Below are 23,370 nucleotides of genomic sequence, written 5' to 3'. Positions count from 1 at the left end.
TGGAGTGTGTTCTTCCAATTAAGCACATGTTTAAGAGCTGTGAGGTACCAGGGCTTGACTAGTGTAATCATAGAATCATAGAATCATAGAATGGTTAGGGTTGGAAGGGACCTTCAAAGGTCATCTAGTCCAACCCCCCTGCAAGGAGCAGGGACATCCCTGACTAGATCAGGTTGCTCAGAGCCTCATCCAACCTGGCCTTGAACATTTCCAGGGATGGGGCCTCCACCACCTTTCTGGGCAATCTGTCCCAGTGTTCTATAACTCGCATTGTAAAAAATTTTTTCCTAATTTCCAATCTAAATCTACCCCCCTCTATTTTAAAACCATTACCCCTCGTCCTATTGCAACAGGCCCTACTAAATAGACTTTCCTCATCTTTCTTGTAGGCCCCCTTGAGGTACTGGAAGACCGCTATCAGGTCTCCCCGGAGCCTCCTCTTCTGCAGGCTGAACAGCCCCAACTCTCTCAGCCTGTCCTCACAGGGAAGGTGCTCCAGCCCTTTTATCATCTTCGTGGCCCTCCTTTGGACCTTCTCCAACTGGTCCATGTCCTTCTTGTGTTGGGGGCTCCAGAACTGGACACAGTACTCCAGGTGGGGTCTCACCAGAGCAGAGTAGAGGGGGAGAATCACCTCCCTTGACTGCTGTGCTCCTCTTGATGCAGCCCAGGATTCGGTTGGCCTTCTGGGCCGCAAGGGCGCATTGCCTGCTCATGTTAAGCTTCTCATCCACCAACATTCCCAAGTCCTTCTCCTCAGGGCTGCTCTCAATCCATTCCCCGCCCAGGCTGTATTTGTGCCTGGGATTGCCATGACCCAGGTGCAGGACCTTGCACTTGGCCTGGTTGAACTTCATGAGGTTGGCACGGGCCCACCTCTCCAGCCTGTCAAGGTCCCTCTGAATGGCATCCCTCCCTTCCAGCGTGCCAACGGCACCACACAACTTGGTGTCATTGGCGAACTTGCTGAGGGTGCACTCTATCCCACTGTCCATGTTGCCGACAAAGATGTTGAACAGGGCCGGGCCCAGCACGGACCCCTGAGGGACGCCACTGGTGACCGGTCTCCACATGGACACTGAGCCGTTGACCACCACTCTCTGAGTGCGGCCATCCTGCCAACTCCTTATCCACCGAGTGGTCTGTCCATCAAACCCATGTCTCTCTAGTTTAGAGAGAAGTATGTCATGCGGGACCGTGTCAAAAGCTTTGCACAAGTCCAGGTAGATGATGTCAGTTGCTCGTCCCTTGTCCACCGATGCCATCACCCCGTCATAGAAGGCCACCAAATTGGTCAGCACGATCTGCCCTTGGTGAAGCCATGTTGGCTGTCACCAACCACCTCCTTGCTCTCCATGTGGCTTACCATGGTTTCCAGGAGAATCTGCTCCATGACCTTGCCAGGCACAGAGGTGAGGCTGACCAGCCTGTAGTTACCCGGGTAATCCTCTGGCCAGAACACAGGCTTGAATTCAGGTGGCCAAAAGAATCTAACCGCGGAGGAAAGGGGACGTAAAGTTAACAATTAGGAACATTGAAAATTAATTTTAAGACACATGGGTTCTTTTCTTAAAACACATCTGCTTATTGCTTTTATAGCAAGGATTTGGAAAGAAAAGCTGTTCACAAAAAGAGCAGATGTTTTATCCTGGTGATGTTTCCTATTTGAAGAGAGCGAGATCCTTTCAGGGCTGCTGTTACTTTACACGAGAAGGACCCCCTTGCAATAGTTCCTGACACGAGCAACATGCCCAGACAGAACATGTTCTTCCCACCTCATGACGCAGGGAAACCAAATGCGGTTAGAGTCTGTTTAGTTTTTGAGAAATCCAGGAGACTCAGGCTTAACACGTGCTGAACAGTTATGAAGCTTGTTTTAAGAGAGGCCAGCAGCTATATACAAGTAATTTTTTGATGCTTTTTAAGTAGTTTCTGGACAGAAGTTCATCTGCAACAGAAGAAGCTGGAGTGGGGAAGAAAGCTTGTTTTCCAAAAATAAAAGATTTTTTCCAGGACTTATTCTAGTCTTCCCATATCCAGCTAACACGTGTTCCAGTAGCATAATTTAATATTTGCTTTCATCTGAATGCCTTTCCAGCTTACAAAATTGTTAGATGTCTTACACATAAAAGCCTTTCTCCAAACTCTCTGTGCCTGGAAGCGTTCCCACTTCCATCTAGTCTAATAAAAGCTGGTACCCCTACTTACTAGTCTTCCTTTCTCATACCTGTACGGCATCACCCTACAAAAACACCACTGCAAATCGCACAGCACATGCCTTCGCAACTGCAAGCTATACACAGAAAAACCTTGTCTTTCAGAGAAGGCTTTTTCTTGTGAAAAGGAGATCCTGAGGGCTAGCATCAGGTCTGATTGGCCAGATTTACTACAACCCACTGGCTGAATTGTATTCTACATTTCCCAAAGAAAAATTTGAGTATCCATGTAATAGTGGATTTATGAGCACCGTACGTACCACTGAGCGTTGCCACTCAAGCAGGTGTATTTATAACAGCATTATAGTTCAGGTTACAAGCAAATTTTCTAGTCATTGCCCCTTGCAGTGCCCTCATCACAGGGCAGGCTTGGAGTGCACCAACATCATTCCTTTTGGAGGACAACATCACCTCTTTCACATGCCATCACTCCAGGATATTTTTTTTTTCCCCAGCAGGGCAATGGACATCCAGTCCACAGGGCCAAGCTGCTGTTAAAGGAAAGCCCTCAGAAGTTCCAGTGGTGGACATCACCTCCCCACTGCCGGTTGTTTTGCTCTCAAGCCCTGCCTGGGGCGGGGTAGCACTGGCTGGTGGAGGGGACTCCACCATGGGGAAGAGCCCCACTGGGCAGGGGGCTGCAGGCTGCCAAGACCCCCCCCCGCCAGCTGCCCCCTTGCCTCCTGCCAGGCTGTGCCGTGGGGGTGGCCACCACTACGGAAGGGAACTGGTATCCAGCTCACAAGCCCTTGCATGTGCCCCTGTCATCTGTGGGAGCTCTAACTTGGCAGCTGCCCACAAGAGGGTTTCTGCACATCACAAAGCAGGGTGAGCTTGTGAAGCTTGTTTTAAGAGAGGCTTCTATGTATTTGCCTGGTGTTTGAAAAGAGCTGTTCTTCCTCCCACTGGATCCTGTTACAGTCGTGAGCTCAGCTGCTGGCAGCGTTAGTCACACCAGTTGTCCTCCCAGAGGCACGAATTGTGGGAGCTGTGTTGCAAGAGCTATGGGCTGAGCCTGTCAACAGCTGGCTGTTTAATTGTTTAACCCTTTATCAATCGCTGATTTATTATTTCCTCCTGAGAAAGAAACACATTCTTTAGCCTAGAAAAGCTGATGACTCTTCAGCAGCAAAAGTGAGCTGCCACACCAGCAGGAAAGCCAGGCAAAATGGCAAGACCCTTCTACCAAGGTCCCAGATGGGAGACAGAACCAGGAAAAACAGTGTCCCTCTGGAACACCCGGATTTGCCACGATATCACTGGCTTGCCAGGGAGGCATTTCTCACCTCCCAGGACACCACAGGAGGTGGAGACAGTCTGGCCGGGAGCTCCACCACTCGCCATAGGGATGAGACCCAGTAAGGCACATTTTATTCCCCAGAATTTTTGTATTTACACATAATGTCCTATGCTCATTACGTCCTTGGTGACTCCTTCAGTCATAACATTGAATTTCAAAGCTCTCTGTAGGATGAAGTGTGCTTGCAACGTGAGTACCAGTGGAAAAACTTATTTATTGGCAGAAGGGAGTCTATAAACATCTTCTGACATGCTGCTTCATCTAATTTATGCTGAGATATCCCAGGCACTTAAAGGCAGAAGTAAACTAGGATGCACACATACATTTCCTCTGCCAGAAGTGCCTGTATGTTACAGGGGCATGAATAAATAGACATTCCTAGATAAGAAGTGGAAAATTATTTCCTCTATCTGAAGTAAGTGAAAGTGCTCCTTTTATGCTGTGCTCCTAGCCTTCCGTATCATTTAACAGTGTTGTTAGCATTGTCACAGTGACGATGATTTAAACAGAAGAGAAAAACCAGTTATTAATTTTGCATTTCTCCAGTAATCCTTCAAAATATTGCCCTGGGTTAAGAGACAAAGTCAGCGGGATTCACAGACCTGCTTACTGGTACAAAGCAGGAAATCAATTTTGGTTAGGCTCGGTTAGGTTAGGTTAGGTTAGCTTAGGTTAGGTTAGGTTAGGTTAGGCTAAACTAGGCTAGGCTAGGCTAGGCAAGGCTGGGTGAGGAGCAGGGCAAACGGAGTGGGGATATTTGGGGTTAGAAACTCCTTTCTCGGGAAGGTGGTGTTTTTCCTGCTTAGTGCTACATATGGTGACGTCGCGGGGTGGGGGAAGAGGAAAGAGGAGGGGTGATCTCCTAACAAACAGCTGTTGCAGCTGTAGAAAGGAAAAAGGAGAAAGATCAGGAGACCCAGCAGCAATCCAGCCTCTGCAACAGGTAATATCTCTTGAGCACAGGTGACCTAGACTGCTCCAATGCAGAAAGGAAGGGGGAAAAAAAAGTGGGGGGGGATGTGCCTGTGTAGAAAAGTACATATTTTGTGCTGGTTCTCACCAGCTTTCGTCTTCCTGAGCTAGTGTTTGCAGCTTGTTAGAGGGGTGGGAGGGGGAAGGGGCAGAAGTTCAGACCAATATGACTTAAAAGGAAACCGTGTCAGCAAAGGGGCTTTTCTAGCAGACCTTTCCTACAGAAGAAAAAAAAAAAAAAAGAGAAAAGGAACATTGCTCTCTGGTTTCAGTGTGAGGGTTGCTTCCTCATGTGCGGCCAGCCAGTATGGGTGCACGGGAAGGCAACAGAGTGCAAAGGCAAGGAAGTGCTCAGTTCACGCGGGCCTGGGTGAGACCCCCTCTGAGGGAGACCTGAGTGTTGTCTTCATCCTGGCACCTTGCAGGAGACACCCAGTTGAGGCAAGGGCTGCCCCAGGCTGTTTGCTGCTGCTGTGCTACCTGTCACCTTAGCTCAAGGGGTGTGTGGTCCTGACCACCCTTCAGACACTGAAGGCATCTACCTGTGTATGGACCTCAGATGATAGCTACCGTAAAGACACGCTGAACACCTTCATGCTAAAAATAATAAAATGCAACAATTATACTTACATGATTTTTTTTGCCAGTGCAAATACATCAGGCTTTGCAAGCTAAAACTGTATCACTGGTAAAATCTCTGCTGGTGAATAAAAGGGAAAAGAGGATGTTTGAGATCATGCTGCTGTGTGTGCTAGAGCTGAGTGATCATGTGTTTCGTCTAGTTTCCTAGGTTTCGAGCTCAGAGAGAACGCAGATAGAGTTTTCCACTCAGCAAAGTTGATCATAAATATGATAAATGCATCCCTAGCATTTCAATGTATTTGGTATAAAATCAGCCACAGTAAGTAATGTGGAACTGACAACTAAAACGACAGCAAGTCCAGCCTTCTGGGTCTCTCCACAGCAAGACCCATCTCTGTTTCTTTCTCCTGCCATCAAGGCAGACAGAGTACTGAAATGTGCAGTGTTCCCCCAATGCCTTCAGATGAAAGCCACCTGAAAGTGTTAAGGCACACCACACTACAAAGAATAAAGGCAGAAGCAACTCCATTTTACACAGCAGGCAACAGGGAGGTTTGTAAGGTCAGCCAGCAAGCCTGTGAACCGAAGAGCTACCTGTCAGTGTGCGGTCTGCAAGGGTGCTGCAGAAGCAGGCTCTGTGAGGTAGATGTGGAATGATGCCTGCTGTGAACTGAGGGGAGCAGGAAGTCTAATTAAAGCCTGTCTCTTCTGCCAGTGACCTTTCAAATAGAAGCAGATGGATGAATTTTGTGTTGTGACACAAAACTGTTCAGATGGTGAAACAGATTATCCTCGGTCTACTTCTGGTTCTCCAGGTAAAGAGATCAGCCTTTGGGTGAGAAAGACCTTGGAGAACAGTTACGTTTCAGTTCCCTTTGATTACACTGAAATCACCTTTTATTCATCACAGATCTTTTCTCTTCTGTCAAAGTAATCTGTTTGGTCTTAGATACCTTTTATGTGGGGATTTACGCAGTAGGTTGAAACACTATTTTGAGATCAGAGCTGTTCCTTCACACAGTGGAGAGCATCATCAAGTGAGGGAGCCATGCTGCTTGCAGCTCTGGGGCCAGGATTGGTACTCCAGGCAACACCGGCATGCTGCCTGCCAGCACATCTCTACACTTCATTGTGAATATGGGGCCCTACCTAAATCCCAACAGCGTGTATGCATTTCAGTAGTTGCCAGCACATTTTAAAGATGATGAGTTCTAACATGCAATGGCTCCCATGTTGCCGAAACACTGGAGTGAAGCTGTGTTTGCAAATATCCTCTTGGTTACGCCCTGTTTAGCCAAGATTAAGCAGTTTAAGAATTGTAAAAATAACAATTTTCTAGCCAGCCAGTGGAGGAAGAACTCACAAAATAAGCACAAAACACTGAAAGAGGAATTCTGAGGATGAGAGACAGAGGTAGCAAACTAAACTTCAGAAGAAGTGAGAAACCATATGCTCAGCTTCCATCCCATGCAAAGTCCATGTGGCAATGGGTGGAGGTGCTGACTCGAAACCCGCAAGATTTTTATAACTGTTCCTCTAACGTTCATATCCATTACAGCAATTCGTATCCATTCAGTAATAAGGCTGCTTCTTAAATCAGAACAATGTTCTTAATTTTTTTTTTGCCTTTTTGTAATGTACAGGGTCCTATCTTTTTTTTCTCACCACAAGAGAGAACGAAGTGTCATTCAGTAATAAAGCAGATGGGGTTTGGGCTCAATACTTATAGAGCTCACCAGACTTCAGTCCAACTCAGTTGTATCATACTTTTCTGAAAAGGAGCATTTATGGAATATATTCCTTTGTCTGGGTCCTCATATATCTTATTTTCACAGTATCAAAGGGCACTCATGTCTCTTAGGAGGTAAATTATGCCAACAAATCTTTCTGTGCTTATAGGAGTGATGATATGAATAGCATCTGCGTAACAGGAAGAGAGGAAAAAATGCATTTTATATGACCTCCCTAGGATATACTTAGATTAAAAATTTAGAAGATCTGTTTAGCTAGATTTACAGAAGCATGTATTGTCATTTACGGTCTTGGTCTTCCAATGCTGGGAATGAAGCATATGCATTTATCATATTTAGATATTTCTAAACACATAAATTCAATTCACAGATACAAATGAAATAAACTTTGATGGCAGAGATATACCACATGAACACACAGGATCAAGGGGCAATTTAAAGAGATCTTACTACTTATTGGGGTAGGAAATTAATTGGTCAAAACCAGGAGATAAATTCTAGTACAAAATTAACAAATTCATTTCCCAAAAAGGTAGAGAGTCCTTTTTGTAGCTGGAGGACAGGCAAACCTTTCTCTCTGGAGTAAGTCAGAAAGAAATATGTTTATGGGAAAGGGAAATTAAATATCTCCAGAGCCTATGAAGTTTTACACAAAGTCAGATTACTTATGAAAATTAGGTTAGAATAGTTACAAAAGTTAGTCTACTCCGACAGGACAAGATTCACTTTATTAAATGCAACTTGAAAAACAGACTGTGCAGAAAGACAAAGACCTTAATTTAATGTTTAACTGGAAAATCTGTAGAGCAAGTTGGTTACAAAAGGGAAAGAAAGATATCCTTCAGGCTTCATCATTGATTGAAATGTGGCTTTCTTTTCCATTTCTTCACCTACATTTTTATAAATACTTGCAACTATGCTGTCTGCTGGAGATACTGCAAATTATTTGCATTGTACTTTAAGCTGCCTTGAGTGCACGCTAGAGGCATGTCTTCTGGGAAGAACAGGATAAACCTCACCCAGATGCAGAAATCCCGAGGCTGGTGTCTGCAGGCCCTCAGCAGGGCTGTGGTGGGTGTGACCGCAGCAGCTTCTCAGGTCTGGTCACACCGTGAAGGCAGAGCCGAGCCAAGAGGCTCAGGCGTGAATTCAGCTCTCAACTGAGTGACTTTGTTAAGTTGCTTTTTCCTCTGGAGGCACAAATTTCACTGTATGTCCACAGACCACCCTAATCACTGGTGGAAACTCAGAAATTTTTTTCTGGGCATATCCTAGGTATACCAACAAAGGGAGCCTTTGACCCATTAAGGAGAGTACTGTTCTGTCACCACTGACAGACACAGACAGTTTTCACTGATCTGTTTACATTTCAGCTTTTTTCCTTTGATTTCCTAACATGTTCAAAGAGTGTGCAATTTCTATACATCAAAAAGCTTGAATGTCGTAGTAAGTCATACAGTTTGTGTTATCATTTTCACCCCCACAGCTTTACCATGAACACCTACCTCTTTGTGTATGACTTAATACAATTCTGTGGACATTCCTGGATATTTACAAATATGATCATCAGATTCATGTCATTTGGAAAAGGTAAGATTCCTTCTATATTTTCTTTAAACATTTTAAGAGGTAGTGAAACAAAGAAAGACATCAAATTAGAGATAAAGTTAGGATTCTGAATAGGTGTACATTCAATACCAGGGGCTGTAATGTCAATTAGAAAAACACTGTTTCTTCCATTAAAAAAGATTAACAAATTACTGGTACCTATGTTCCACCTGCATCACATCACGAATTAAGCTCTTGTTTTGCTAACGAGCTTTAATATTCAGCAACATGCTAGTAACATTTGACTTAGACATAGACCTAAATGTGACTAGGTCCAGTCATTATGGTGAATATTATTTTACAATGCGAGTTATAGAACACTGGAAGAGGTTGCCCAGAAAGGTGGTGGAGGCCCCATCTCTGGAAACGTTCAAGGCCAGGCTGGATGAGGCTCTGAGCAACCTGACCTAGTCAGGGATGTCCCTGCTCCTTGCAGGGGGGTTGGACTAGATGACCTTTGAAGGTCCCTTCCAACCCTAACCATTCTATGATTCTATGATTAATCTAATTGAAGCCACTGGGAGGGAATATCTTTGTGGTTGTTGCACATGACTCTCTATCTCAAAAAAAAAACCATTACAATGTATTTCTCCTTCTGTTGCCGGGGCTTACGGCACAAAAATAGAAAACTAGTGACTGGAAATTTAAAATTATTTATAATGATGAATGGTTGTAGGCACACCAAATACCTGCTTTGTGGTCTACTTGTTTTGGGCAGGCAAACAGGCAGTGCATACAGGCAGGCACTCCTCTCCTCATGTTTAGACATTCCTCATACATTTCCTCATATTTAGAAATATCCTAAAGCGGTATCTCTAAACCAGCATATCCTGCACAGTGTTTGCTGGTGCATCGAGTATCAGGGTCTCATTCTTTTCTCAGCTTCCTGCCTCTGTGTCAGAGCCACACACAGAGGGGACTGCCTTCTCCCCTTCCCACAGCTTTGTTTCTGCTACCCAAATGTTTGGTACTGTGTGAACTTCATTTCTTGTCGTCTCCAGTGGTGACAGGGGAAGAGCAAACCCAGTAGTTGGTCCAGACTTTACTATATAACCCCCCTCTAATCTCCCTCTTTGCTTTGTCTGTAGATTCGGTGGCTGACACATTTTACTCCATTGGACTTGTAATGCGCCTTTGCCAGTTGTTATCTGTGTTGGAGATCCTACACATCCTCATTGGCATTGATAAAAGCCGTCTCTTCCCCAGGTTTTTGCAGGTAAGTTTATTTCTCAAGACCTTCCTTCCACAACCTACACACTTCAGCCATGGCTGCTCCTGTCAAAAAGCCCAGGCTGAACTACCCTGAATGGTTCACCTGCATCCTTCCTCAGGGAGCTTGGTCTGCTGACTGCAAGAACTGAGCCCTCAGAAATGGGTTGGGAAAAAGCTGCTCTCTCACCTTCTTTCTTTCTGAGTGAAACTGAACAGTGAGTGCCCCATGTCCAGCCCACAGCAACAGGGACCTGGAAGATGTCCAGGGGAGCAACCACCAGTCCCCATTTCTAGGGCACCACAGGTGTCTGAGGACACTACGTCCCAAGCCAATGATTTACAGCTAAAAGACAACATTTCAGAGACTACGTTTCAGCAACTAATCCTTTTCCATGACATTTCCTCACTGACAAGGACATATTTATTTTGTAAACAAGCACAAGACAAGATTTTGTGGGGTAGCAGAGCAATGGCAGTGAAAAAAGCACCAGCACATCAAGCCACCTGAAACAGGGTTTGCTGGTGGTCACGGAGTGTAGAAGGAAAAGAATTGATCAAGAAACAGAAATTAAGGGACTGAAGAAGAATTAAGGCTGGGAGGGGAAAGAAAGGAAAATTGGCATATTCTTGCTGTAAGAGCCTCAGCCCTCTCAAATGTAGCAATGGGCAAATTGTGGCAACATCCAGAGTTTCTGACGCTGTTAAGGGGTTTACAGGGCATATGTTCAGCTGAAGGCAGAAAACCAGCCAAAAGATCACATACTATAGCAGAAAACAAGATGGCTTTCTGACATTTTACTTACCACACTCTTGTTTTCTGTTGGGAGTTAATCTCAGGTTTTGGTATTTTTCTTAATGCATTGGAAAAAGTAAAAATGTTGTCTTGAGTTTACCTTCAAACCTTTCCAATTCTTAGTATTTGAATAATGGTGAAACTGGTATTGCTTTCAGCAGTCAGGAGGTAGAAGACTAAGAGTAGCTGGTTATGTTTTTAGTTTTCTGGATAGCCCACTTTTGTCAAATGACATATTGCATGGGTGAAGATGTTCCTCTTTTTAAATCTCCATTATAAATTGATTGACTAATACAGACCTCTGTTCTTTATGCTGCTCACTATATAGGTAGCAAATTCGTCAAAATGCAATTAACTGTTTTTCCCTGTCTAAATCTACATGCTTTCACACTAGTCTAGGGAAAAAAAAAAAAGTGTTCTATCTAATGTGTCATGTAACAAATCTCACATCATCTCTTCAGGAGAAAGGAGCAGCCTGCTAATGCTAGTAGTCGTTACAGTTGGGCTTGTCCTGGCAGAGTTTACACATTCCCCAGCCCTGACATACTCAATTCCTTTCCTACCCAGCCCTACAGAAGCAGAGATCAGGGAAGCCTGCACAAACACTGCTCTGTGTTGCCACAAAAGACACTAGATATGAAATGGATATTCTGAGCAAGAAAACTGTTACCTTTCTTGGGCAGTGCAATTAGTTCAGTGCTCTCCAGGGCAGCATGGAGAAGATGGGTCAGGTACAAATAAGGGTCTGTGACTCCAAACATTCGCCTCACAGAAAAGATAGCTTTGGATCCTTACTTGGTTCTTTCCCCAAGTGTTCTCCCACTGCAGACACAACTCTCTTGCCTTCATGCTAGCAGTAGTCTCATGCTGTCCAAGTGAGGTGTGCAAGCTCTTTGGTATAGACTCCGCTTTCACTTGGGTTGCTCTGCTTTTGCTGCGGGAGTGCAGGTTAAGCAGTTGTGTGCCAACAGTACTCCCATGTGCCTTGCCATATTTTCCTCCCTGCCTCTTAGGGAGAAAAAAAACCAACAAAACAAACCCAACATCTATTTTACACAATAAACTGGGGAAGGACAGTTGGAGATGCTTACCTTCCTGCAGCCCACTGGACTACTGCACAGTCAGGGCACAGGTAAAGCTGCAAGTATTTGATAGTAGCTACCCTGTTCTGCATTCCTACCACCTGTTCTGACTCTAAGCTTAAAACATATCCCTAGATGCATCCCTCAGGCCATGCACACACGTGCATATCCACAGTGATGTTCATCTCAAGTGATCTCTAGGATGAGAGAACCAGTGGCTTTGGCAGTATCAAGGGAGCACATGGGTGGAGGTAATGAATAATATACCTTGAATAAAACAAGCTGTGAAAGCACCCCTGTGGTGGCTGGTTGTTTTGTAGGCATTATAACAGAGACAAGATTTAAGCAGAGTTTGAATGAAGAATGTCTGCCTAATATGCCATTTACCGTGATTTAGTAGCTTTTACAAGGAACACTTTGAGATACACATTACAGATAGTGGAAAAGCAAACTCAGAGGTGTTTTCTTGAAAAATGCATTCAGGATGGCCCCATTGAGGGACAAAGTCTCAGGCCACCAGGCACATGAGAAGGGTTAGGTAGGCCTAGGCCAAGGCCAAGTCACACTGCGAGAGAGCGATGAGTCCTGTGTGACAGATGCTCTGCAGGAAGGGAAGACAAGGGAGGGTCACAAAGCTGGTGCAAAGGGATGTCTCTCAGGGCATTTGCAGCTTGAATGATTGAGAGGAGGACAGGAGAATACGTCACATGTCATTGGAGTTGCCAAAACAGAGGACAATGAAATTTAGTAGTCTGACTAGGGAGTAAACGCTGATGGGACCCGTGCATTATCAAGGGAGAGAGCTGGAAAGATCTAAAAGACTAGTGTTTTTGTGAACAAACCCCCAGTTCTTCAGTCTGTGCAAACAAGATTGGATTTACCAGACCAAGAGCAATGTACTATGGCTTTGTGATAAAACCATTAGTTTTTAACTTAATCTAAATTTTTAGTAGCACTTTTCTTACTTTTTTTTTAAACATTCACTAAATTACATAGCAATGTAAGGATTTCAGGTACCAAGTACAACACTGGACAGTCACAGTTATTAAAAAATGGAAGTGAATGGGCTGCCTGCTCCTACCCTAACCTCAGGTAGCCTAATTTGCTCTGTTTCACTTACTTGCTTCAAATGCCCAGGCTAACTTCTGGAAATTTATGCCATTCTACCACACTTGCTGTATCCTGTAAGAGACCCGTGCTGGGAGAGGAAGGAAATTTCAGTTTGATTTTAACACAAAGAACAAGAAGGAATGAAAAATGAAACTATTGTATTTATGCTTTGAGAGGTTTCAGCACATACTTCCTCTTTATGAACATGAAAACATAGGACTTCCTGTTTTGACTTTTTTTCTTTTTTTTTTTAAAGCAAGAGAGTAGCAACAGAGAATGATGCATTTTCATTCATGCAAGGGCACATTATCTATAAAAGAAATGAAGTATGGTTGAGCAGCAGCACATTCTTTTAATATATATATGTGTATATATTTAATACATATATGTATGTGTGTATACACACGCATATACATACATGTGTGTGTGTATATTTATGTATGTACATGTATGGACATGATTCCACATATATAAGTATGCAGATGTGTGTGTATAGGGGCACAATATCAACAGACATTTTTTGGAATCTCCTCTTCTTCAAGTAGCACCCTGCCTTGTCAGTGGCTGAAAAGGTCCCCATCCTCTGACCTAACCCTAATCTACCTTCAATTTGTGCGGGTTACCTAAAGGTGTAAGTGCTGTATAAGAAAAGAGCACAGTGCCTCAAAGGGGAATAAAGGCAAGCAGGCAGGCAACCTCCTGATTTACACAGAAAAGAGGTAGGATGCCACTGCCTCTCCTCGTGAGGACATCACTATTGCCCTGAGCAGGCAGGCCCGTGGCCTGCCCTGTGGACGTGCTCCAGAGCAAGGCTGTAGGCAGTTTTCAGTTTTTGGCCTCTGATGGCTGCTCCGTGCATCCCACTGTCCGTTGGCTGAGGCTGCAGTCTAACAAGAACAGAAGACCTACCAGGGGACCTGCTCCATGCCAAGTCCAGCTCCCTGCTCTGGCAGGCGCTTTAACCTGCTTTACAAAGTCTGATTACTGACTTCCATCATCTGCAACTAGTGAGGCCAAGGGCCTCCACCACTCCCCTTCCCAAATGTGAATCCTCTGATGGGGAAAATCTGCTGAGCCTCAGCGAGGCGACACCCACTGCCTCTTGTGCATCTGCTTGTGGCCTGGGGAGAGGAAATCCACAGCCTCTTCCAGGCCAACTGTGGGTCTCCATAGTCACTCTGTGTCATTGGCCAGTGCTCCTCCTTTTGAAACTGGGGATGGTAGCTACCTGTCTACTGCTTATCCTTTGATTGCGCTGAAATGGGATCAGCTCCTGATCACTTGACCTATGCTGTTTTCTAGCACTTTTCCACCCAGCCACTTTCTGAAGAGCAAGAAACTGGAAAATCTGCCAGCTCCCGCATCTGAAAACACGTCCACCTTTTCATTATCACGATAAAGCTTTGGTCTCTAAGTGAGACAATTCCTTGTGGCAATTCCCTGACATATTTCTTGTATTAACAATATTGCAGAACTCTCTCTCCCCATCCCAGTCTGATTTTAGAGTTGGTAACAAAATGCCCAAATCACCAACGCTGCACTCCTTTACAACCCTTCACCAAAATGATTTTAACTCAGTTCCTATTTTATTTATTCTTTCCAGCACACCATCCTGTTTAGTGCTCACACTGCTTTTACCTTTGTTTTGATTTCCCTGTTGTGATGGTTGTCCCACCATGCTTCTCCTATTTGTGTTGTATCTGGTTTCAAATTCTGCACCAATACTTCTAGTTCCCCCATTTTCTTGCCAGGTTCCTCAGCATCAGTGTACAAACACAGGACCGACTACGTTTCAGTCTCTGTTTCCTGGCCCATCTATAGAGAAGTCTGTCAACATCTGACCTTCTTAGAAATAAATTCCTCAGTTAGGAACCAATGGGATCAGCGGCACAAGATGATAGTCAGAGCAGGGTGAGAGGCAGCAAAACCATTTTTATCTGTTGTGACCTCTCAGTGCTTTTCAAGACGAGGAACCAGATCCCTAGGGGATGGACGTGCTCTTTCTGCATGAAAAATTGCTCTCACGTAATTTTGCTGAATAGTGAAGTGACAGCTGCTTTATCTGACAGATGTGGTTTGCAAAAGAAGTTTGTTTCACAAACAATTTTGGCAGTACTGAATACTAATATTTCATACTATATTATTATTTTATACTATTTATTTTACAGGTCAGGGCATGGATACTGAGAGGAAACTTGTTCAAGAAAGCTGCAAAAAGATCCACTTGTTTTTATTTTCTTGAGTTTTAGTATTGCCAAAGCATTTTTTTTTAAGGTGGAGACACAGCTTGTTTAATCTACTTTTTAATCTTTTCATTTGTAAAGGCACACCTTGTGGGTTAGGTAAAGTTCAACCACCAGAAAAATGTTATGACAGAAATATTATAGCAATCATTCACATATATTACAACCTTAAACCCACTTCTCCTAACCAGGAATAAGAAGGAAAGAGAAATATGGAATTCTACTTTTCCTCCTCCTTACAAGTCTTACATGAGAGAAATCCCTTGGGATGCAGACCTGTGAGCTATGGAAAGCAGAGCTGGGACTGTGAGATTAGCACTGTTTGGCATACCACCCACCCAAGGGCCCTGTATCCCATGCAGCCTGCACGCAAGGAAGCTCACGCCGCCAGCCTTCCAGGCACTGGGGTGCAGTGGGGGAAGTCCTTGCTCCCACAGTTGGCTAATTCACAGGTTTCCTGGAATACACACCCAAATCATCCCTGTTGGCCAGCAAACCTCCACCCTTACCACAGCAGATCTACAACGCTGCCGGCAAGAGTTTCCAGTTCCCTGAGCTGGAGGCCAGTGGGGTCTTGAACAGAAGCAGGCAAATAAGTGAAATGTTCATTGGAGCATTTGTGTAAAGCAAACTGGATTCACCTGTGGCCTCCTTTGCCAAAAAGGCACAGAAATGAGTGTTACAGAAGCTGCTATGTGAATTCACAATTCTTTTTTATTTTCAGATCACAGAGAGAATAATTGTTTTATTTGTCGTGATCAACAGTCAGGAAGAAGTTCAAGGGAAATACATCGTGTGTGTTTTATTTTTCCTTTGGAATTTATTAGATGTGGTCAGGTAAGGAGCCAATGGCAAAATCAAGAGGGGAAAATGGGTCATTCTTGCAAGCAGAGCCCCACCTCCACTGTGCTGTAGGCTCATTTCATTATTTTGAAATTGGTAGAAAAGCATATTATCCATTTTAAATAAAAGCTTGGACCTTATAAGCTACTTACTGATTTTTACAAAAATCTCCATAGTTGAGAGGCAGAGTCACTTACAGAAGTAAATCGTTGCATTAACATTTGTAGTTCAAATGCTTCGACCTTTTAAACAAAAATTTAGAGGGAAATCACAACTACCTCCCAGGGAAGAGCAATTTCTTATTGCTTTAATTTATTACTTATTTAATTTTTTTAAAATGTCTCACTTCTATCAAAGATTGACAGCACAGTAAGGCAGCACTGGTAGAACTTATTACTAAGATGGAAGGACTATTCTGGGTTAATTGCACTGTGCTTTCCAAAAAGCCATGAGCTCTTGCTGCAGAGGCTGAGAATTTTGCTGTAGCAGGGAATATATCACATTGTAGGGACGACACGCATGAGGCAAAATGGATAGGAACAGAGCTCAATAGTTTTATCTCAAAAATTTTTGTGGGTTACCAGTACCTCCCTGTGGCAAATGTATGATGGTAAAAATTTCACATTACTGACTTTTGCATCAATATGTGATGTCAGTAACTTTTATTTTTTCTTTAAAATATTATAGATGTTACACATTTATGCTAAAATAGCTTTCTGCTATTTTAAATACATTGCTTTGGGGATTGACTGATGAATAAGGATTTAGGCAGCAAAGGAAAACTAAGTTATAAAAAGAGATCTCAAAAAGGAAAATGTCAGGTAGGATTGGTAAGATTTTAAGTCAACTTCAGAGTATTTATACTATATGTGCTAATAAACTACTACTTTACGTATTATTTGGATTACTGCTCCATCCCATTTATTTTGGAAGTCTGTAAAAATAAAATAGAACCTCATCTCAAATGAAAGGGTTCTGCAGAGCTGGAGAGACTACAAAAGTGTAAACAATATTGGCTGGAAAGTCTTGTAATTGTATAATAGTCCTATCAATGCATCATTATTTTCTATCATTGCTAAAGAACACAGTCCACATCATAGAAATAACAGCAGCAATTTAATAGGTAAGGTACTGTAGTCTGTAGCTGCAAATGACCAACTCAAGTAATAATGCACAGTACAACTCATACAGATTTAGAGTTCTTACTTGATTTATTTTACAGCATCTGTGCCAGGTCCTAGCATCTCAAAGAAGCGGTCATGTCTAGAAGCATACAGGAATCTATCTTAGCCAACTAGTCTTAAGTATGACAAGTTCTTCCATGTAGCTCTTTAGGGACACAAATATGCTGTGCATTATGGCTCATGATATACTGACAGCAAATTCTGCAAGGTTTTCTATATCTGATCTTTCCTGTTTCTACCATAAACAGCCTAAGAAGGTGTGTAGAAAAGTAGTAGCTGTTGCCTTTTTGTTTTGGGTTGAGACTATGCCTTAAAAGCAATAATAATAAAAAATTTGAGACAATCTTGAGGTTATAGAGGACAAACTTGAGGAAAGATGGTACATGTATACCCTATTACACTTTTTTACAGTCCAGGAGTGATGCAAAATTAGTCAAATGAGTAAGAAGGAAATACAGAAAGTTTGTTTAATGCTGGTTCCATCTGTCAGAAAGAGTCCTGGCTAACAGTGGCTTAAAAATTCTCATTTTCATATTTCTAGCAAGATGACAGGGCAAAAAGCCTTTCAGCTGACCAAAAATGCCATTAGACCTGTTTCCCTGGTGTTTGGAAAGCTGCTATGCCACTTTTATATCAAACTAGCTAGGATTAGCTCACTTTTGGAGACCAAAGTCCCAGGCATTCTGGTCTTGCAGTCAGGGACAGTAACAGTCATAGTAAGCATTAAATGATGCAACACACTGGAGCACAGCTGCTTTTTTTTTGCATCTACTATCCCTTCTGAGGTCCAGGGGATGGGCAGAAGAAGATTAAGACAGGAGATTAAGTACCTGCAATTAACCTTGCTGTTTAGCCTCCTCCAGCAGTGGTCTAGGTAGTTCAACAGTCATAAATCAGCATTTTCTCATCCCAAGCCATGGTCATATTCTGCCTGCCTCTCTCAGTTGTAACATCCCTATCTGAAATCCATTTTCTGATGGACCAATCTGAAATCGTGCATCATGCTAGACAGAGCCTCCAGACTGGAGGGCTGTATTGCTGTCTGCCTGCTCTAGGGTAGCACCACAGACAACCCCTCCAAAACAAAACATCAGACATCAATTAGAGCCTGAACAAAACTGTTGCAGTATTGCTCTGAAATTTTCTCAGGCAGCTCCAAACTCTTCTGCAGTTCTCTTGGATTTTTTAATAACATATATTTAGTTTAAAGACATGATTATTCCCTCTGAGCTCATCTGCTGTTCCTCTTGCTGCAGATACACTTACAACATGTTAGCAAGGATGGGAATATACTACCTTCCACTGACATGGCTCAACTTCTCACTGTGCATCCCACTCTATCCTCTTTCAGTTCTGGCTGAAGGTAAGCAGATGGGAAAGCAGATGCTTCCTTAATCTTCTTCAATAAAATTTGCTCAATTCAACTGCCATTTGTGTATAAGATATTTCTTTTAGTGTTTTCAAAATAGTTATGAATGTTTATGTACTCTTGCATGAACGTGTATGTCACCTATCTTCCTCTTTCTTTCTCTTTTCTGTTACTTTTTTCCTTGATAGGGATTCTCTGGGGTTTGTGTGCCTGTTAGGTTTTTTTTTGGGGGGGTTTTTTTCTTTTTTTGGTGGTTTTTTTTTTTTTTTTTTTAACAGTATGGGAAAACGTTCATTTTTCTGGGTAAAGCAGAAAAATACCCCCATGAAACACATGGATTCCCCCATTCCAGAGTGACCACATTAGACAGCAAGTCCCAAAGCTGCCTTCTCCCCCAGTGAGGCTGATCTTACTGGCTCAGGCCATAGTTAGCACTTTATCACACTTACCTCAGGAAATGTGCCCACTGAGATCATGTTGGAAGCAGTGCAACTACAGGAGTGACAGAATTTGTTATTGAACAGGAAATACTTGATAATTCCAGTATTAAGAGCAATTAGCACCTCAGACCTACAAAATGGAACGCAAGGAGAAAAAGTGCGTATGCATACAAGTGACATGGTAAAATCAGCATATAATACAGCTGTGTCTTAAAGGTACTGACTTTTACATGAAGCTTTCTGATGATCTTCCACCTCCTTTTGACTAAAGATTTACCATTTAATTTTACAGCATTTACAATTTGTGTATCACTGCCTTACTTTGAATCCTTTGGCACATACTCCATCAAGATACGATTTCCCTTTGCCTTCCCAATCTACTTCCCCTGTGTTCTGAAAATGTACCTGCTAGTGCTCTTTATAGGTAAGTATCTCATCTGGGACACCTATGGCAACAAAAACAATCAAATCAGTACAGCTCCTTTCAGAAACTCTAACTTTCTCTTCCACATCTCCTGCAGACCACTGCAGGAAAGGTCATCACTAGCTGTTTTGATTTCCAGCATCTTTCAAATACAAATAAATTAATTTGGAAGAGACATGGTGTGTATGAGGCATAAAAATACTAAACAAAAATATAAAAATTGTTTCAGTAATCCTGGCCTTACAGCTACTTACTGAAGTTTGCTTTTTTTTTTTTAAATCAACTCTCATTTGATTGTACTCTTATTCTGTGCAACCCCTCCTCACTCATTCCTCCTAGCTGGTATAAGAAGTTATATCTAAGTTAAGACTTTTATAGCTTGATTATCCAAAGGGGTGAAAAAAAAAGAGACCATTCCAAAACCTGGATGTAAACAGACCCTCTTCTCCTCAACAAAATACTTCTGAAAAATTTGAACTGAATTTGGCTGCATTACAGCCAAGTCTTCGTTCTGTCAGTAGCTTTAAGACTAATTTGAAGGATCACATCTTTGTGATAGTGTCCTGCTCCTAAGTTCATGGAAGGAACTGTGCAAGGTACCAGATGAAGGCTCATATCGTTCTTTCTAAATGAACTGAAGACACTTTGGACTCTGCTCTCTTGTTTTTACACCATTTTGTATTTTGATTCAGGTATGTGCTTTATCATCCAGAACCTCGTCTCTGAAAGGAAGGCACACCTAGAGACAGGCAACATCAAAAAGAAAAGAAGCTAAGTTGATATTTTGTTTGGAAATAAGAAGCATATTCCCAGGGGGCTGCCATATATCATAAGTTAAAAAGAAATAAGACAAAGATTTTCAATGCAAAACTCCTGTTTGCATGTACATTATCTGGCTGTGTAAAAATTTCAGAAAAGGCAGGTTTCTAATGGACCTCAAAAATGGAGCAGCTCAAATTAACCAGTTATTTTTGAAAGTTTTGACCTCAAATGGCAGGTGTTTTAAAAATGAATATATTTTTTATATCATATATTAGAGAACTCTGAAAAAAACTGAAGAGTGCATCCACTCACAATCACAGTAACAACCCTTATTTTGGTGTTAATTCCTCCTTCACTAGCAACAGATATTCTATAATGACAATACCATTTAATCTACAAGATCATTTTATATTGGGCTAAGATGAATGTGCCTCACATATATAAATGCTAAATTGGCTAGAACTGGAATCTCTCAAGGAGCAGAAGCTGGAAACTTTACAACCTATGAGAGTCACATCCTGATTAGCCCCAGGCATTCACAAAGGATCCCTCACATTCTGGCCCAACCTTCACTTCTCCCACCAAGATTCCAGAAAATGCAGCTAAACCAAAAGGCAAGTGATAAAGTACTCATCTACTATATATTCAAGGAGATATTTAAGGGCCAGAAGAAAAAACTTATAACAAAGTGTCTGGCAGACCTTAAGAATGTCTTTCCTCACAATAATTTTCTTCCATGCTGAACAGCAAACAGATATGCAAAAGAAGTCTGATGCAGTCAGGCCAAATACATGTTGTTCTTTAAAGGGAAGTGAATGACTATCAAAAGCCATGTGCAAAATTCTAGCCTTTTTACTCAAAGACGTTGCTTCTCATACTTCTGTAGGACCATCTGTGAGAACGCACCTAGAACATAATCTCTTCAAAGGCTGGGCATGAAGAATAGAGACAGTAACCCAGTGGACTGTACAGGCAAAAACGGACAAATAACTGCTTAGAGGCTGGCAGGGGTTTTTCTGGCAACTCATCCATATTGATTATCACCTATGTTTGAATTCAAACAGGTGGGGGAGAAAAGTAAGGCTAATTTTTTGAGCTTGACTAAAAACTTGGGGGAGGGAGAAAAGTAATAGCTGGAGGGAAGATAATATTTAAAGGGAAAATTAACATGACCGCAATATGAAAAGGCTTTTGCCTGTATGACTTTCTAAACCATGCAGTCTAAGAGGGTAAGGAAAGAGTCAAGCAGAGGTAACAATGTGGAACTGATTAGGGAAACAAGTACTTCCACTATGGACTTCTGTCTGACCCAAACTTATTCAAGCGTGGACAACATGAAGAAACGTATAGAGCAGCTGAGTAGGATGACAGCTTTGAAGAAGACCACCAGAATAAGAACATTTCACATCAAACCACTATATAGCATGCTAAAGACGAAATATGGACATTTTTCCCCTTGGAAATTCAATCTAATGTGTTTGCCATTGAACTGCCTGCAGTTAACATACTCTGTAAGACAAAACATGACATATTATATTCTATTAGGTCTACATGGCAAGGCTTTGGCAGTGGGGAAGCTGCAGAGATGGCCTGCAGCCGGGGGCTTCTCCCATGCCAGACACAGCTGGTTCCAGCCAGCTCCGAAACAGGACCACCACAGGACAATCTTGAGCCAAACGGCAAAGTTGATGGCACCTCTGTGAAAACATATTTAAGGAAAGGTAAAAAACACCATGCAGCAGCTGTGAGAGATAAGAGTAAGAAAAAAATGTGAGAGAAACAGCTCTGCAGACACCAAGATCAGTGGGGAAGGAGAGGAGAAGGTGCTCTAGGCACTACAGCCCATGAAGATGACCATGCTAGAGCAGGTTGTCCCTCTGCAGCCCACAGCTGACCAGGCCAGGCAAGATACCCATACAGCAGACTGTGGAGAATGCCACGCTGCAGCAGGTGGATGTGCCCTGAAGGAAGCTGCAGCCCATGGAGAGCCCACACAGGAGCAAGTTCCTGGCAGGAACTGTGGCCCATGAGGGACCCACACTGGAACAGCCTTTTCCAGATGGACTGTAACCTCATGGAAAAGACCCATGCTACAGGAGTTCTTGAAGAGCTGCAGCCTGTGAGGAGGAACCATGTTGGAGTAGCTCTTGAAGGACTGCATCCCATGGGAGGGACCCCATGGTGGAACAGGAGAACAGTGTGAAGAGGAACACGCAGTAGACATGAAGGTTTATGAGCTGGCTGCAACCCCATTCCCTACTCACCCTGAGCCGCTTGGGGAGGTAAGAAGAGTCAGGAATGAGGGAATGAAGTTGAGCCTAGGAAAAAAGGAAGGGTGGAGGGAAGGTGTTTTAGTTTTGTCTTTGTTTCTTACCATCCTACTCTATTTGTAATTGGCAATAAACCACTCTTCCCCAAGCTGAGTCTGTTTTTGTGACAGTAAATATTAAATGATCTCCCTGTCTTTATCTTGAACCACAAACTTTCTCATCCTATTTTCTCCCTGTCCTGTTGAGGAGACAGAGTGACAGGAGCAGCTGAATGGACATCTGGCAGCCAGCCAATGTCAAATCTACCACAGATATTCACATTAAGCGATGTTTATTGTTTTAAGTTAAAAAAAAAAATCAGGATGTGATACTCTCCCTTTGCACTGAATCTTACAGCTGGCTAAAAGGCTGGAAGAGAATCATAGAACCATAGAATGGTTTGGGTTGGAAGGATCCTTAACGACCATCTAGTTCCAATCTCCCTACCATCAGCAGGGACACCTTCCACTAGGTCAGGTTGCTCAAAGCCCATCCAACCTGGTCTTGAACACTTCCAGGGATGGGGCATCCACAACTTCTCTGGGCAACCTGTTCCAGTGCCTCATGACCCTCACTGCCACAACTTCTCAAATATGCTGCATAGTGGCTTGGCAACTTCATCTGTCAGTTTCCTTAGGATGTCTGGATGCATCTCATCAGGTCCCATGGACTTGTGCACCTTCAGGTTCCTTAGATGGTCTTGAACGTTTTTCATTCTCCCAGTCCCTGCTTTTGCTTTCTGAGTTGGCTGGTGTGGCTAGAGCCCTCACTGGTGAAGACTGAGGCAAATAAGTCGTTGAGTACCTCAGCCTTCTGCATGTCCTGGGTAAGCAGGTCTCACGTTTCCTTCCAGAGAGGGTCTACATTTTCCCTAGACTTCCTTTTATCACTGCTGTACCTAAAGAAACTTTGCTGGTTTCCCTTGACATCCCTGCTCAGATGTAATTCTATCAGGACTTTAGCTTTCCTAACCTGATCATTGGCTGCTCGGACAATTTCTCTGTATTCCTCCCAGGCTACCTGTCCTTGCTTCCACCCTCTGTAGGCTTCGTTTTTGTGTTTGACTTTGTCCAGGAGCTCCTTGTTCATCCATGCAGGGCTCCTGGCGTTTTTGCCTGACTTCCTCTTTGCAGGGATGCATCACTCCTGAGCTTGGAAAAGGTGATCCTT

At 43.1% G+C, this 23,370-nt stretch overlaps 2 protein-coding genes across 4 annotated transcripts in view; one reads left to right on the top strand and one right to left on the bottom strand.

Moving 5' to 3' along the window:
• The first annotated feature begins 4,413 nt into the window (after window positions 1-4,413).
• HACD4 (3-hydroxyacyl-CoA dehydratase 4) lies at window positions 4,414-22,309 on the top strand. 3 transcript variants are annotated; one of them, XM_010116148.2, is made up of 7 exons: window positions 4,414-4,459; window positions 8,308-8,411; window positions 9,518-9,645; window positions 15,594-15,706; window positions 18,153-18,259; window positions 18,998-19,129; window positions 19,822-22,309. In XM_010116148.2, exons 2-7 carry the CDS (start codon window positions 8,315-8,317, stop codon window positions 19,902-19,904), a joined length of 660 nt encoding a protein of 219 aa, XP_010114450.2. In that variant the 5' UTR covers window positions 4,414-4,459; window positions 8,308-8,314; the 3' UTR covers window positions 19,905-22,309. The 3 variants fall into 3 exon arrangements, with proteins under 3 accessions (XP_010114450.2, XP_086627663.1, XP_086627662.1); XM_086771537.1 differs by having other exon boundaries at window positions 19,227-22,309; XM_086771536.1 differs by having other exon boundaries at window positions 18,998-22,309.
• Window positions 19,786-23,370, bottom strand: part of FOCAD (focadhesin) — a 117,655-nt gene continuing 114,070 nt past the window's right edge. The window contains exon 45 of the transcript XR_015261513.1: window positions 19,786-21,588. The gene's annotated coding sequence lies outside the window, so the exon portion shown is untranslated. The remainder of the gene's footprint in view (window positions 21,589-23,370) is intronic.

This window comes from Chlamydotis macqueenii, chromosome Z, assembly GCF_036417535.1.
Source record: "Chlamydotis macqueenii isolate bChlMac1 chromosome Z, bChlMac1.mat, whole genome shotgun sequence".
In the NCBI taxonomy this organism is placed as follows: domain Eukaryota; kingdom Metazoa; phylum Chordata; class Aves; order Otidiformes; family Otididae; genus Chlamydotis; species Chlamydotis macqueenii.
The sequence above is the reverse complement of the archived record's forward strand: the minus strand, read 5'-3'. Positions and strand labels throughout refer to the sequence as shown.